At 39.9% G+C, this 16,668-nt stretch overlaps 1 protein-coding gene across 5 annotated transcripts; it reads right to left on the bottom strand.

Moving 5' to 3' along the window:
- Nucleotides 1-45: 45 nt before the first annotated feature.
- Nucleotides 46-15,662, bottom strand: LOC143188112 (sarcospan). Of its 5 annotated transcripts, XM_076392180.1 has the most exons (10): nt 15,505-15,662; nt 15,244-15,415; nt 12,921-13,168; nt 11,330-11,653; nt 10,553-10,710; nt 9,751-9,934; nt 8,339-8,539; nt 1,904-2,070; nt 1,728-1,823; nt 46-1,390 (listed from the first exon to the last, which is right to left on the bottom strand). In XM_076392180.1, the coding sequence occupies exons 5-10, from the start codon at nt 10,676-10,678 to the stop codon at nt 983-985; spliced, it is 1,182 nt and encodes a 393-aa protein (XP_076248295.1). In that variant the 5' UTR covers nt 10,679-10,710; nt 11,330-11,653; nt 12,921-13,168; nt 15,244-15,415; nt 15,505-15,662; the 3' UTR covers nt 46-982. The 5 variants fall into 5 exon arrangements, with proteins under 5 accessions (XP_076248295.1, XP_076248293.1, XP_076248296.1 ...); XM_076392178.1 differs by having other exon boundaries at nt 15,244-15,662; XM_076392181.1 differs by lacking the exon at nt 12,921-13,168 and having other exon boundaries at nt 15,244-15,662.
- Between the last annotated feature and the right edge of the window lie 1,006 nt (nt 15,663-16,668).

Raw genomic sequence — 16,668 nt, 5'->3', positions numbered from 1 at the left:
TCAAAGTAAAAAAATAATGAGTCTGTATTCATTGAATCCTCGTAATTCTGTTAATACTGAAGCAATTTATTCGTTCCTTTACATGGAATTCAGTTAAAATGTTTCTCGTTTAAGGTTTGTACGCCATTAGGTAATTTATTGATTGACAAATCTTAAAGCTACTCTCTTACGTGATACTTGCAGTGAGGTATAAAATCGAAGACATCTTTTTGAGTACACAGTCGAGTTAAAAAACTTTCGTTTCACTTATTCTGCGTCACAAATACATACACTTACTCACACATCCTCGCGAGACGTTTGCTTATTAATTACACCTAATACTGACGACCCACGTGGAACCTGATCCCACGTAGACTGACCCGTTATCCGATAATTTATTACCATTATTAAATAATTCTCTAAAATATAAAAAAATTTCTGATCTTTTTCCTGCATTTGAAATAAAATTAAATAATTTTTACCCCCAATGATATGTATTCGTACTTAAATCTTAATTTAAGTTCGTCTCAAATAGTCTCCACAGCTCCCTTACGTAAATAAAAAACCGAAGTGCATTGGCATGCAGTTAAATGCAGTTGCGTTCGACCTTTTCAAAAGACGTAAAAATCACTATCATTAATTTACAGTATAATAAATATTACGAACACATTACGACGATTAACTTAAATAATCGATGACTCATTTCCCTAAAACTATCGTTCGATCAGTGCGTTATTCTGTTAAAAATTTAATGTATAATATTGGTCTCTACTTAAATTAAGTAGAGCACTGATTTCATAGTCAGACCTCAGTCAGACAGCTCATTATCAAATCTTATTGTCATTCAGCTACTCCACCCTTAATAAACCAGTGACAATTTTCCCTCCAGAACCCCTCATCCTCATTCCCTCAAGGTTCGTCAATCGAAGCAGTCCTCCTCATCCATAGTCAGCGAAGAATAACGAAGATAAGAAGCATCCTCGTTCAGCTCACAAGAAAATTGTCATCGTTCGTTCAAATTCGGATTGTATATCGGCCTGCTGTTGAGATAACTGTTCCCAGCATTGGGACTAGTCCTCACTTGCATATACTTAGGCCTCTTATTCCTCGTGCTCCAGTGGAGGTACGTGTACCATCCAGCCACGATAGCTCCAAGGGCGTTGCAAGTGGAGGAGAAGATGAGGAGAATAGTCAGGATGCTCTCCACTTCGGGGCAATTCAGGTCCACGTACCTGACCGCCGTTTCAGTGGAATTTGAAGCGTCCTCGCGAGGCCTGCACACGCAGGTGGCGTTCAACACGCGCGCAGGATTGCATTCCAGGCCCATCAGACGTACCAGGTGCATCGCTGAGAAGACGCAGGCAATGGAACAGGCCACTGTTGCCAGAATCGCGAGAAATACGCTGAGTACCTGATAAAGGAAAGAATTTTAATGGCCAGCAGATTGCTTCTTTGATATTTTTAATAGCCGCACTTGAGAGGGGATTTGAGCTGTGCGCAGTTCTCTGGGAGTTCTTAATCTGGTTTAGAGAATCTCAATTCTGGTTTTCGTAATTATAAATACACAAGAGAATCTGGGCGATTGTGTGAGACAATGGAACATGTGGAATTAAACGTTTTAAACGTTTCAAGTCCTGCATGTTTTTAATTACAAATAAGTTAGTTAAATAAATTAGTTTCTGGATCTGATCCTACTCTTCAAGTTCCAATCTTCCACCTGCGAATCGTAAAAAAACTGAAAGCCTCACCTTCGTCGACGAAAGGCAAAATCCAGGACTCATCCCAGGGTACTCCTTCTTGAAACAGCACAGCAAGCAGATTCCAAAGCTCCCCGAAAGCAGCAACTGCAAACAAACACGAGGAAACGATGATTCATTTCGTGGCGAATTTTCAGAAAGATTACAGCGGATGTTGCAATGCTCACCGGCATCCCACTCCAGTAGGGATTGTCTGCAACTGGCAGATGAGGTGCCCAGAGCAATAACCACAAGGATAGCGAGGTCACCGCGACACCAAGAATCGTTTGCAGCGCAGCCAGGCATCGGCCTAATCGCCAATGGTAGACCAAAGGTGGTAGAAACTTTTGTGGTCCTGGAGGAGGAAATGTTAATCCTTTGTTAGGTCCTATATCGGTGTCATAATATGGTGGTAAACTTATAACGAATTGAGAATTTTTCAGTTTAGAAGAATTATGGTAAAGATGGAAAATTCCTTATGAATATTTATATTATAAAAAATTTCCTAAGTGACAGTAACACATAGGGAAACAGGTTCACTCTTCTCGAATACCTCAAGGCGATAAGGGAGGAAATTACACTCGAGTACGTTTTACAAGATGCAGAGATATCGCAGGCTGATCTACACCTACCTTTATATGCATATAAACACAGCGTTACGCGAACCAAGCAACGCTAACGAGTCTGATAGCATCTCCTCTCTTTGTATCAGGTAGCAAGATAGTTGAACAAGCGAGAAATAAACGAAAGTTCGGGCTATCTGACGATCAGCCCACTTTGTACGAACGTATTTAAGTGAAAGCTACCGAATCTCCCTAGAATCCACCTTTTTCAAAAGAACAGACATAATAGTACTCTTAGGGTCCCCGAGTTTGCACCTTATACAGAGTCGAATCCTAAACTGAATTTTTTTTCATATTCTAATTGAATTTTTTTACTCTGTCCTGCCACAAAATCCCAGATACTTCTCCAATAAATAAAGCCCGAGGACGTTGCATAGGTCAACGACATTCTCTATGCCAGCAGTCGCGCATCATCGCGCTTTTTACCCAGCCTCACGTACGATCCTATCTCCTTTCCCGCGGAACGCGACACACATTTTCCCATAGCGACGATTAACGGGTCGGTAGACCACGGCGGATTCCAAGAAACGAATGTAGGGCCGAAAGAAAGGCGAGTTTCCGAACGAAACGGCCTCGCTGTCCCTCCTTACAAGGTATCTTAACCGGACGGATCGAACGTGCCGTCCTTGCCGTATCGAACTGTCAGGAAACTCGCCCACTAGGGTCGTTTGCACAATATTTGCAGCGAGGCTGATCGACCAGGAGAAAAAGGAAGCAGCTCGACGCTCGCCCACCTTCGATGACACTGATGGGAATCAGTTCCACGATTTCATTGAAGAACTTGCAACATTATTACGTTATAGGGTAGAGGACCTAGCCTCTGGATAGTAAATTCATTTCCTAAAATTATGTAGACAAATACGAGGAAATTATTCATCTTAGTTTCTATATGTATTTTATATATATCTTCAAATTTTTGGGAAATTAATTTGGTATCTGGAAACTGGGTTCTCCATACTAATTTTCCTGAAGCTATTCAGTTCTTCAGCTTTTCCTAGCCAATGAAAATAAAACACCCCGTTCTATTCGCTTCTTCACGTCTCTTCACTTTCGTCCTCAACGCATTCGAGGCTCGTGTCCGTAGGAACGAATTCCCAGAAGGATGCTAGGAAAGGCTAGCCAGGAATAAAGGGGAAATAATCCTCGGAAATAATTCCTTGCGGCTTAAGACTGCCGAGGAAGCTGGCAAAGGGATATGTTTCCCACAGAGAATAATGATCGCCGCGATCTCCGGCTGGAGGACTGTGAACCTCCGTAAATCCTTGTTTACTGACCAGGGGATAATGACGGAGCGGAATGGAGGAACTGAGCAGAAAGGATTTCTTGTGTATGTATGGCACCTTTCATATTGGAGATTTCAACGATTGTCTAAGCAGGGTCGTTTCTAAACAATGTCTGTCTTAACACTTCACTTATCTACTAGTAATCGGTACTATCAGTAGATAAAGTGTTTGAAGCATGACATTTTTTAGGAATATTGGTAGACATTTAAAAATTGATAATTTATGTACTAAAAAAAAGACACATGAAAAAGTAATCAGACTATTCCATAAGTAGATATGAATTATTTTAAATAAAGTGAATACCAAATGAGAATCACTAGAAAGAGATCTCCACGACCACAGTGCCTCCCTAGTGTCCAAATTCCAAATTATTCTTATTTGCCAGGAGAAACGGCATATCTCTCGTCAGACGTCGCAAGGAGAAGTCTCTGGCAAGCCCGCCAATTTGGTCAGAATTTAAAATTACAATGACTGCATTGTGGTGCAACAGAGGGGTACACGTTTGGAAGTCCAAGGTCTCGGAATCGCGCTCGGTGGGGTGCATAATGCTTCCTCTGGAAGAGAATTCTTTTACTTTCACAGGATATTACTTGGCACGTATGGAATATTAACACGCGGGGATCGTCGACCCGCGAAAAGGAAATATGAAGTTTACGAGGAGGCAAAAACGAGCCGACGCATTCTCGTTCGGCGTAGCCGCAATCGATACGGGTCTGTTTCGCGCGAGGGTAGCATACGAAACGAGTCCTAACTGTACCGAACAGACGGAAGAACAGGGAAGAGAAGAAAAATTTACCCCTCTTCTAGCGATCCCTCCTCTATGATCGGCTTTGAATATGCAATTATGGAGGCTTACCCTGTTTGAATCTTCTTTCCCGCGCTTTTCTTCAAAAGAATCGCTGAGACGTTAATGGGAACGTTAGAGGGGAGAAGGATGAAGAGGCGGGTTAAGTCTTTTAAAAAGTCTGGGTGGAGTCTGGATCAGGTCCCTTTCAAAAAAAGTCTGGGCTGTACCTGAGTTAGTTTTCTTTTTTAAATGGTCTCGATTAGGTCTGGAATAGGTATTTAAAAAAAAATAATCTGGGTGATAGGCCTAAGTTAGCCCAGACGAAGAGGTGCGTTATGATGCACCACTCAAGGTCGTTTAAGGTGGTTCCAAGTACTTCAAGGTTACTTAAGGTGATTTAAAAGCGATTAAGTTCGTTTAAGATGGTTCAAGGGATAGGCACTGTCATTTGAGGTCGTTTAAGGTTGTTTGAAGTAATTTGTGGAGGCTTCTGAAGAGGCTTCAAGAGATTTTGTGCTGATTTGAGGTGGTTTCAATTATTCAAAGTTCTCTGGAGTCAGTTTAATGACAGATGAATGAACTCAGATAGCAACTATTTATCTAAACAGCTATTCGTGATATTTTTGTTATTTAAAAATTGCAATAAAGGATATTCAACGCTAGAAAAGAAAATTACCTATGCATCTATGGTTTTTCTTTTTTTTCAAATTCAACTGAACACCGGATGCAAGAGGCCTATCGCTTTTTCATTCGCAGAACGATTCGCACGATAAGAATGCAGGACTCGAATGCATGTCGTTCCCATTGTGTTCCTGTCTGGCCTCCGTATATGTATTGTGCTCACTACAAGCGAAAAGAATGCCAGTGCAGCCGGCATACTGTCTACCGAGGTCAAGCAAACATAAAACCACCTTGCAATCATGAAAAACCGCTAGCAATAATCAGAATCCATGGAAACTCTGCAAACTTACAAACTTACTCTTCATTTTTGAGAATCCTTCGAGAATTCACTTTGCCAATCTAATCTCAAGTGGAAACGTAGTCAGTGATGTATCTCCATTATCCAGCAACCTCGATACATGTGTAATGACAGAACATTCGACTTGCGTAAGAAAGAGCACGGTAATTGTGTAACTGCATTGTACCGAGAACTGCTATCGCCCACTGTACTTCCGATCTCGTGGAAATTCTTAATCTCTTCGAGTCTCGTTGCATATTAGCCTTTCACTAACACTATAATGAGTTCAGCAACCTCTTATGAGAAAGATCTTGAAAAGAATTTGAAGTTTCGTGTCCGTGGAATTATGAATGCATAGATAAGCTTGCCATTAGTAAATTACATTTTAATTTACATAATTTTATTTCGGTTTTAAACTCGAATTTAAATTTCAAATTGATTCATATTTAAAATATTCATATTTAAATTACAGGAAATTCTTTTTAAAATATGAAGGCAAAATTGACCAATCGAGTGCTGTTTTCTAGCCAGCGTGGTAATTTGGGTCAAGAAAGATCGTGATCGCATACGGCTAAGGCCAATACGGGAAACAACGAAAAGCTTAAGGTGAGTCACGCTGATAAACTAACGAGCCTTGTAATTATACGATGAAAGCAACGCAAAGTTACAGCTGACAACGAAAAATATATCGAATACATGACACACTATCGCTTCTACGCAGATATACCCTTCCGCTGCACATCGTGATTCACTTAATTCTTTATCGTTACGACAAGCGAGTCAGAACAGTTTTTAACATTACACGATCCAACGAAAGTAAGAAAAATAAAGCGATTAGTGCAAGGCTGCACGAAAATATATGTCCGTGAGATTTCCCCGATGTCTGGACTTCCAGACTGGTTTATTTTTCGTGAACGCGTTTCATCTGTCGATATGTCGTTCGCCCTGAAATAGAATTCTGACGAACGAGGATCAGCCGAAGCAAGGATTTGCCGCCTGGATGGAAAACGAACTTAATGCTTGTATCTGGTTCGTTCGGAGCCCTTCGTGATGCGCACGTGTCATTCACGTGGCACTTCAAAGAGAAAGAACTCGTCTTGTGCTGTCGATAGATGGAAATAAACCGATACTCGAGAGAAGCATCGGAATCTAGATCAGAAAATTGCATAAGTACTGCGTAACACATTGCATATGTACTTCAATACTCAAAAAAATACATCTTTCAAGAGAAGAAGATAATTATCTGATGATTTTAGATGAAGATTGGCTAAAGAAATAATACTGACAAAAAATGGAAATTATTTGAATTAGATAATTGAAGAAGCTGGAAAGTCTGAGGAGTACTTTGTTAAATGGAAAAAAATCGAAGTGGTAATTAAAACTCCGTCGACTGAATACGAGCCGAGGCAGGAATGGGCGCACTTTAAAAAGATCACATGATGTATTTCCGGCTTGCTACTTCCGCTGTACGCGGAGAACCATGTGTAACCACTTTAAAACGAGCAAGGTGGCCAACGGAGCAAGAAGTGTTCGCACTTGGCTCTACCTGCTCCTCGTCAAACAATATTTTCAAAACTACTTCCAAAGATGAATTTCCAGTTTATTTCAATTACTAAAATGAGTATTCAAATGAGGTACTTAGCGCTTAGTGTCTCTTCGTAATTGCAACCTTGATGGACGAAGAAGGTTTTAAATTAATCGAAGAAACCTCAGCTTATCGAATTTCTTATCGTGTTTCAGTCGACTAGCCGCAACAAAGTTGCGATGGGGAAAAAAGTAGGTGGTTTCAAATTTCCATATTAATACCTTAAAGATTCGTATAATTCCTTCGTTTATCTTGCCAGTTTATCGTAACAGCGTCAAGCCTGTTTGCTACAAATATACTCGGAAATTGCGAACATCACACTGTTGCTAGCAGGGCGTGCAAGGTTCCTGGAAAAAGGTTGAAGAAAAATCGACCAGTTCTGGATCGGCGGCATTCCTGTCCAGAACGATTACCTGGCTGATCACCTGCCTTGACTACTCTTTCGATTCGTCCTTTCAAGCAAATTGCAGACACTTTGCTCAAGAGAGAGATCAAGATATCCTTCAGTGACAAATTTAGCTACTGTAATTTCACGAGTACAAATTTACATGTAACTTGATCTTGGCTTTTTAAGCGATCATTTTAAATACGATGATTTTTGTTGAAAATCATTTTTATCGAAGGTCAAGAGGTTGAATCTTTTTTCATGAATTATAAAAAATCGATTTCGAAAGGCTTAGCAAATCTAGGTTTCCAGTTGAGCAGCGTCGGCTCTTGAGAAAAAGGGTAGGCTGACTCTGTCTCGAGGTTCTGCACACGATCGCGGCATAAATTATTAATGACTTGCGGAAACACCATGCTTTCATGTTCTCAACAATGTTTACGGCAGCGTGAAAGGCCGCTCGGTGACATTCGAGCTTCGATAACGTATTCGTTCCAATCCCTGATTTCGTCAATCAACAAGTGTATTACGTTCGTATTATTCAACAGAGACGAAAAGAACGTAATTTTTAAAGACCTAGTGTTTCTTAGAGTACTTAAATAAGTTGGACCCTAAGTATATTAGCAATACTAGTTCCTTTCTAAAACTGTTAAAAGTGAAGACAAATTTTTTTCTACATTTCTTAAAGCGGGTGTTTCAAATAAACATTACTCATTTCTCAATTAAAAAGTCTGTCTTTAATTAGCAAAAATCCATGCACCATGCCATTACAGAAAAAATGAACATTCACCTACTAGATGCAAACCAAATCCAAGGACTCAATTTTTTGTGAAATTAGTCAGCATGAAGGATAAAATAATGATATAAGAGCTACAAAGTCCAAGGTATCACGTTACCATAATTTCTCAATTTCAAAATGTTGTATCTCAATGATATAGTTTCTAGGTTGGCAAGAACAGTGAACGAGGTGAGATTTATAGGACAGGTAAAGAGAGTGGTACTTACGGTGCCCACTCCGATGCAGCACGATCATCCTACTGTGCCTGAGGGAATTCCTCGTGGGCGTGTGTCGGCCAGCAATTTGAGAGGCCGCCAGATTAACAGGAACCGTGGTTGACAAACAATTAGCCATCGATGGGGCTCGCCCGAGCTCCTTCTCCTTCTCGGGTCGATAGATCCTCCCAATGTTCCCCGTGGACACTGCACCTGTCAATACAAGGGACAATTTATTAGTACGGGACCCGAATACAACTGACTCCTAGGACAATATTGGCAATAAAGCTATTCAACCTATGGAAGCTATTTCAATCTTGAGTATAAATGAATATTCTCAAGTTAATATCTTGAGGATGAATATTCAGAATGGTGAAACTAGTTACTTGTTAATTTTTAGTTACATCTTCCTTTTGTTGAAAATTACTAGATCACTTAAGAAGTAGGATTATGTAGTATCTACTAGTATGGAAGAAACTGTCCTCGCTTTAGTTAGCTATTGGATATATTTTCCAGTAATTAAGTTTGAATTTTCCTTTAGCTATTACACAAATACAGGGTGGTCCATTTTAAGTGGCCATCAATTTCCATCCTAGACATTTATGCTGCTCCATTTGACAAAAAATCCTGAGTAAACTAGTTAAATTCCCATTCTTAATATCCTGTCTAGGTACAATTCTTTTCAAGTCTCTGTTAATTACCAATAAACGCAACACAGCTCGCAAACAGACTCGCACCATAAAGTGATACTAAAACAAAGTATGCATCCCAGTAAAATGACCGCTATTATCATCGTGTGAGGGCGCAGTTAGAAAGCGCGCGGAATTTTCTGCATGGCTTTGTTTTGCAACGATCTTCGCATGGACGTTAAAGTCGTTGCACGAGCAAAATGAAATTCGAGAAAGTCTGGTGCTCGAATACCGACCGTCAGTAGATACTGACGACCGAATTTCACCCGACCGTTCTATTTTCAGCCGAATAACTTTCCTAGGATAGTACAGAGGTACATCCAATTTCGTCGCGCGCAGATAATGGCAGAGCTTGTCTTCGTCAATGACTCAAAGTGGGTAAAACAAAAGGCTGGAATGTCTAAACAGACATGGTATATTGGTTGCTTTTGCATTCCTTGCTATGCCGTAATTAAATCCATGCCAGTGACCAGTTACATACGAAACTATGAGGAGGAAGTTGGACAACCTGTTGAGGCTCTACTTTGTTTTTATGTTCTATTAGTTGCTCTGACTTGTGGGGTCTATGTACATTCTTTTTGTCTTGGCTTATGTAATATCTACAGTATTTCCTTATTATAGTCTTGTTAGTGCATTTGATATAGTTTGAAGTTATTTAAGGGAAGTATTTATTGTTTTCTTAATAGAGGTCTGATACAAGTAGGAGAAAATGGGTCAAAAGTTCATGGATCTTACCTGTGACCTTGGCACTATGGATCTTCGACACGTTACCAGCACTGACAGCGCTGCTCACTCTGTTATTATTGTTATTGTTGTTATTGGTCGTGGCCATCGACGAGTTGATATTGTTGTCGCGAACCTGGCTCAAATTGTCGGCGCTTAGGGCGGAAGTCACGCAAGGTGTTACCATCGGCACGTCCTGCAGAGTGGAACAAAAAATGCGGAGGTCGCTTTAAATGGAGCACATTTCAGCTCTAAAATACAGGCTACAGTTCTACTATACAGCAGGATCTCGATTAACCAGCTGTTAATTGAAAATATAATAAAAATATTGATATTCATTCAAAGTACCATTACCAAAAAATAGGTAAAGTATACGCAACTTCTACTAAAAAAATGAAAGAAAAACTGACTCCTATGATAAATACAAATTCATAACTAAAGATCCACTTTTCATTTCTACTGAAATAAAAACCTACTATTTCCATACACAGCGCTCACTGCTATAAAAAGTAGTACATACGCTCACAGCTGCGGTCTCACTTTCGTTTTTCAACCAAATTCACGGCCAGACTACCAACAAATTATCCACGAGTTCGCTGAATCGATCGATCACGCAAAAACAGGTACCAACCGCGCTACGTTCAGGTGTTAATGAAATAAGAAATTTGTGATCGAAGAATCAAGTAATTGAAGCGAAATCCACAGTTGTGTCTTGATCTGTCTGCATATATTACACGTAATAAGTATGTAACACTAGATGAGTGACAAGACTGCGAATGTAAACAACGACACGTGACAGGGAACGAGCGCTCACCTTAAAATTATCGTAAAAGCTAACAGGACGGCTCCTTGGCGCGTACTGAATCTCCTCGTCCGGTTGCATCGTGCCACCACCGTACACCGTGGTGCCAAAGGGCTGCGCGCGCACCTCGCCAGGCATCCTGCTCGTCTTCCTTTTTGTACTTCCGCCGGCTGTAAAGACCACAAGTTGAATCAATTTTTTTCCGCGTTCTGCTGAAGGTCGGCCTCTCAATGTCGACACGTTTGCTCTCCAAATAGAATAAAAAGACTTAATCAAACAGTATTATCAAGGTGGAGGAACAGATTAACTTGAGGAATACTTTGGTACATTCTTTGCTGTGTTTACAGTAGCAGGTAGACTCTAGAAGTACTTAAGGGAGGATATTGTGGGTGGAAAAGTTCTGAAAGAATTATTTTCTGACATTTGAAAGTCCCTATTAATATAAATATGTAACAATTTTTTCAAAATAAATAAAGAAGTATGGATTGAGGGACTCTTCTCTCTAGACTTAAGGCTTACTATTTATTAAACTACAGATTTACTATAAATAAATATAGATTCAATAAACTATGTTCCACTTTCTCATAAAGACCACAGCGAACGCTTTTCTTTCCTAAGTCTCGCCCCCCTCGCAAGCTTCATTCCCCCCAGCAAATACTTATCAATTGATTACCATTAATTACCACATCAATGCGAGTCACTTTCACCGCAATAAAACGTGGCAAAGAAAAAAGGTCCGCTTATGTCTCTACCTAGAAGTAACAGGATAGCGTACGCACATGCACCCACCTGAATTCCCGCGTCAGGTCATATCAAGATTTCATTTCACGACAACCGGAGAAACTGCGCGTCCCTCTGTGCCTCTTCGACCGCGGATTTCGACTTCCCGGAAGCGCACACCTGCGCGATCCTCCTATGAGTCACGGGGGCTTCGCGCGGGAAAATTTCTCTTAATCTCCTCCGACGTGTCGTAAGTCACGCATCGGATACACGGCTTGCCCTAGGAGGAGAGAAACGCCCGATGGATTGCCACGATCGGTGTTCGTCGATTTCTCTGATGTCCGCTGCACGTGGCCAGTCACGTGCGATAGTCATCCGTCACTCCGTAAAAGTCTGAAAAATGGAGAGGAATCGTCAACCTGGGAATTCTTATGGCTTACCGATCGGGGAGTCTGTGTCAATAATTTAGGTTTTAGGTAGCGGTGTGGCAAATGAGGGGGCTTTGATTGGTAAGCTGTTTACTTGTTTCGTGGATTGTTTAAGCTGGCGAAGAATTCAAGTGGTAGAGCTGGGAGATAATCAAAGCTTTTTTTATATCCCTGTTCCTATTAGGATTATAGTATTGTATAATATTATAAATAGTATAGTAGCACATATATGTACTCACGAATCATTAAAAATTACGACGCAGCGAGTCGTCATACCTCGTTGCGCAATGAAAGTTATCTCAGAAGGAATTTAGTGGTCACTTCAAACCTACTTAAGAAAAGAGCTACCCTTTTCCCATGGGAACTCCAGACTGGTCCAGACACTTGCTCCAGCGTTCCAAACATGACCCATCAGAGTTGAGTCGATCGGTCTGACCCCTTGGGACCAGGGGACCAGTCAATTAAATACCCATTTCGAGGACCATATTGGTTACAACTACAGATACGAGTATTTTTGGATTGCGAAGTCGTGTTTCGTAACTTATCCTACTGATCACATGTAAAGGAGGGTCTACGGGAAATTAAATTCAATGCTATGGAATTTTACATTGCGCTAAGTCTACTGGCTTGGGAACTGCCGAGAAAGCAATGCAGAGAATGTAAAAGAAAACGGAAGTAACGATCGTATCTGGCATGTCAATTATCTAGCAACGTGGTAACTTTTCTATCAACAGGATGTCGAGATAACTCTTTTATCGTCAAATTCTACGCAATTCTAAGTGAGCTACCCTTACGATTTATATTGAAAGAAGAAGCGAACCAAGAATTCTCATTGAAGGCTCAAATTTCTAACTACTAGAACTACAACTCTTGCATAACCATGAAACTACTCCAGAACTCTCAATTGTTGTATCTCAAAATAAAATAATTAAAATGAGATTAAAATCGTGGCTAATCGAGACTCGATTAATCGAGGTCCCATTGCACTTCAATCTAATTTCTAAAGACACCCTGCTAAACCTACTACAATCACAGAAATAGTCCTCTGATCATCGAAGCATGACCACGCTCCGTCGTTTTATTTTCTCAGCTCAGATGTACGACTGTGAGCGTGGCTTTACTTTCACGATCCGAGATTCGAAGTTAATACCGAGGGGTATTGCGCAACACGGTACGCAACGCAATGGAACCGTGGTGCGTTAGAGAATTATGCACACAATGATGTGACCTACCTATGGCCGAGCTGGTGTTCGGGTTACGACTGGAAATAAGTCATTTCTCCATTAAGCCCCTTTATGCGGCGCTCACATTCACGTCACCGTGGCCGAGAGTTTACTGAACTCTACATTTGTTGTCGCCTGGAAAACCGCGACCATCCTCGTGGTTCCTCCCTCGTTTTCACCTTTTGACACTTGCCGCGTTCAATGGCAAGTCGCGGGACTTTCTATTGAAATTACGCGTGTGTACTCGAGACAGTAGACTGTGGATGTGTTATTGTTACTATTATTTGCCAGCAGAAATCTAAAAGAATTCAATTTATTATTATTATTTAGTGTGGCAATATTAAATATTCTACACCTCTGCCAGGTGTATTTGGCACAGAAAAATAAAGAAATTTGTTATCTTCTGTTATCTACGTTCTACCTAACAGTTAACTATAATTTGACTATAATTTTTTCAGGTACTTATGTCTATATCTATGTCGACATTGACATCGTTATCATAGTGGTTCTTTTTCCAGCGAATTGTACGATCGTAAATACTTTTTGTCAAAGTGACGTGTTGTGTTCATTCGTACGCTCAATTACAGGGAAAGAGGTAAACGTATGGCGTTCTATTTGTGCATTACGCGGGACCACAAACCAGCCTGCCAAAATGAAGTGATGCCAAGTATAAGGAGGGTAAAAAATTTGTAAAATTACATAACGAGAGGAATGTGTCAGCTTATAATCAGGGGAATTATGCTAAAATATTACTACAAACTTTGCAAAAGTAAGCACAAATCTGATAAAAAAATTTGCTAAAATTATTGATTCAACTTTTGAAGGCTAACAAGATTCGTTTACAAGAAAACTGATCGTAAACAAAGCATAGTAAAATTCCTGTCGGATGATTCTAGTATATTGTAGTATAAAATAATTAATGAATGTTGAAGAGGAATCCTGTTTACCTCCATATATCTTCATCGTTTTTCAAATAAACATGTTTACATAATACATACTCGAATGCACGATAATAATGTGCATTCATATACATAAGTTAAGCAAGTGGGCCAACTTAATCTGTGTAACATAATTGCATTAATTAAAAAGGAAGGGGAGTCTTCCCCAATTGCTCCAATTCTCTAATTAATACAGCATACCTTAACAAACGAAAAATTCCTATCCTATATTTTCCTATATTTTCAAGCTCCAAAACAGTTGACACAGAATTCACGAGAATGGTCGTCCGAAGAATTCAAAGAAGAAGAGGAAAACATTTAAAATACAGCTGCCCTGGAGAACATCCATACATAAAAGTATTGGAATAAAATTACATGTTTCACTCAAGATATGCATTATTCAAAATTAGAAATCCCGCTGCACCACGGGAGAACATTCCATCGCGCGCGCGATCCAGCGAAATCGATTCAGCAACCATACTTATTAAAATTCAATTGATCGCGTGTATAGTTTATACACTTACACTTCGTGATTAGAATGGAATACAGCTCGACAGATCGATAAGAAAAAGGTTAACTAAAATTCTGTTCATTTTTTTCTTAAATCCTAGAATAATGTCTAGAGACAGTAAATCATTTTTAGTAGTCATACAATCTTACTACAAGAAACAATTATAGTCTAAGCATAAAAATACTAATATTTACGAATAGCTCAAGACATTCCAGACACTTCCGACGATGATCCTCATTGTCAGCGCGCGAGAATCGCGCAGGCACGTGCGACCTGCGGTTGTTCCAATTAAATTCTCCAGTTACAAACCGTTCCCAGGGTTCATGAACGTGTGAGCCTTATCGGGCCTCTTGGAGAGATATTATCAAATGATTCGTCAAATTCATTGAGCTCTTTCAAGCAAAATGGACTTGAAAAGGAGTTATATTGGAGGAGGACTTTGCCTACTGCTGTTGAAAGAGATACTTTTAGAGGGTCCAAAGAATACTCTGTTCTTTAATCCAGTGCGAATTATTATGCTTTCATATATTTATACTCTGTCATTCATTAATATAGTTCTACTTAAATGAACTATTTTTTTATGCTTATTTAAATTTCCTCAAATATTTTCCAAGTGAAAAAATGTTGATTTAAAAAAGGCGAACCTTTTTTTGGAAAGAAATACAGTGTTTTAAAAGTGCACCTTGAAAAGAAGCATATCAGCTCCACAGATCGCAGGCTTATTTAATATTGTACCAACGTTATCGCATGAGCTAAATATGTTTTTGATGACACTATACAGATGTTGATTTAATATACACATGCGAACATTTGTGTCCACAAATTCTTCGTGATAAGTAGCAGGCATATCGTATTATAGCAAGTTAAAAATATTTGTAAATACCTGAACTGTTCGACAACTCCTACTGGACCAGAAGTGTTCTCCAGGAGTATCCAAAAAATACGAATTTTGACTTTTTAGGTAATTCAGGCAAAAATCCAAATCCACCACACAGTGATAACTAAACATAAATTCCCAGAAGCAGATTCTTCTTAATGTCACGAGCACTATTTCACTATTATTGTATAAAAAACAATAAAAATAGTCTTTCCATTAATCTTCTCTGGAGAACTAAATTTAAAAAAAAATAAGAAAAAGCTTTACATTTCGTCCAAATGAAAATCGCACTAAGCACGTAGAGGGATACACGCGGTGGGTTCAGGGGCGTCGAAAATCGATAGAAAACAGGTCCTCGAGAAGGACCAATCTCCCTTGGAACCAGTAGCAACAAGTACCTCCTAGAATGATAAACAACGCACTGTTGCTCGGCTGGTGTCGCGGTGACAACTGAAGTCTCTGGTTTCGCGCGTCTCGACGAGACTCCTGAGACCCCACCAAAGTGTTCACCAAAGTCGAGGCACACCAGGTGTTGGCGGGCCTCAGCCCAACGAATCCCAGCGCAGGTGATGGTACCCGCAAGGAATTCTGGGAACTGCTCGACAAAACACGCCCCTTTTTTCTCTGCTTTTGTGAATCGATCAAATACCGTTTACGAAATTGCCCAGGAGGACCAAGGTGATTTGTGGGACTAATCAGGAAAGTGGTCTGGCAAGGGAACGCTGGTACCCCTGAAATTCTAATTTTGTTTTAACTTTACAGGTTTGTAATTTTATTCTTTTTTATATTTTTAGGGGGTTTAAGGTGGAAACAGCCCTTACAGATTAGTTCAGATAAATTCAATTTTTTTTAGGTTCTTTACCTAGACCACTCTCATCGTGTATTACTAGTATATTTAATTTGAATTTTCATAGAACTAAAAAATATTCGACGAAGATATAGGAATTTTTTTAAGTTCGAAGCAAAATAAAAGAATGTTCCATTCATACAGGTTCTAGAAGATCAAATTCTTGGAGGATGTTTTCGTGGATATTTTTTCATTGTTTGAGCACCACTGGCCCCTCACTTTCACGCTGGCCAGTATTTCAGAAGGAGGCTCGATGAAGGAAGTTGTCATAACAAGAAAAAAGGGGTGAAAGAGGAAGGGGAATCGGTCATGCCTACCGGTTGACGTTTACCTTGAGCGATTTCTTGCAGGCTTATTATGTCTCTTTTTTTTCTCTTGCTTTTTGCTTCCTGTTGAACGGCGATAGTAGTACCCTTTGACTTTAAAGGATTTACCTCTGCCTATGACGCGATAATGCAACTACAGGACGCTCCAAAATTCGGAAAAAAAAATTTGAGCTAATTCGATGATCGAGGACTGCAGAATCTTCACTAATACTAGATTTGAACAAAAATATTATAAAATTGAGGCTTGGGGACTGAGAC

Source organism: Calliopsis andreniformis, chromosome 2, assembly GCF_051401765.1.
Source record: "Calliopsis andreniformis isolate RMS-2024a chromosome 2, iyCalAndr_principal, whole genome shotgun sequence".
Taxonomy (NCBI): domain Eukaryota; kingdom Metazoa; phylum Arthropoda; class Insecta; order Hymenoptera; family Andrenidae; genus Calliopsis; species Calliopsis andreniformis.
This window is presented reverse-complemented; position numbering and strand designations above follow the sequence as displayed.

Coding starts and splice junctions, on each gene's coding strand:
- LOC143188112 (XM_076392178.1), bottom strand. CDS start 10,678: ATGCCTGGCGAGGTGCGCGCGCAGCCCTTTGGCACCACGGTGTACGGT. Junction 9,935..10,552: donor GCTTTTACGATAATTTTAAG/GTGAGCGCTCGT, acceptor TCCACTCTGCAG/GACGTGCCGATGGTAACACC. Junction 1,824..1,903: donor CCTACTGGAGTGGGATGCCG/GTGAGCATTGCA, acceptor GTTTGTTTGCAG/TTGCTGCTTTCGGGGAGCTT.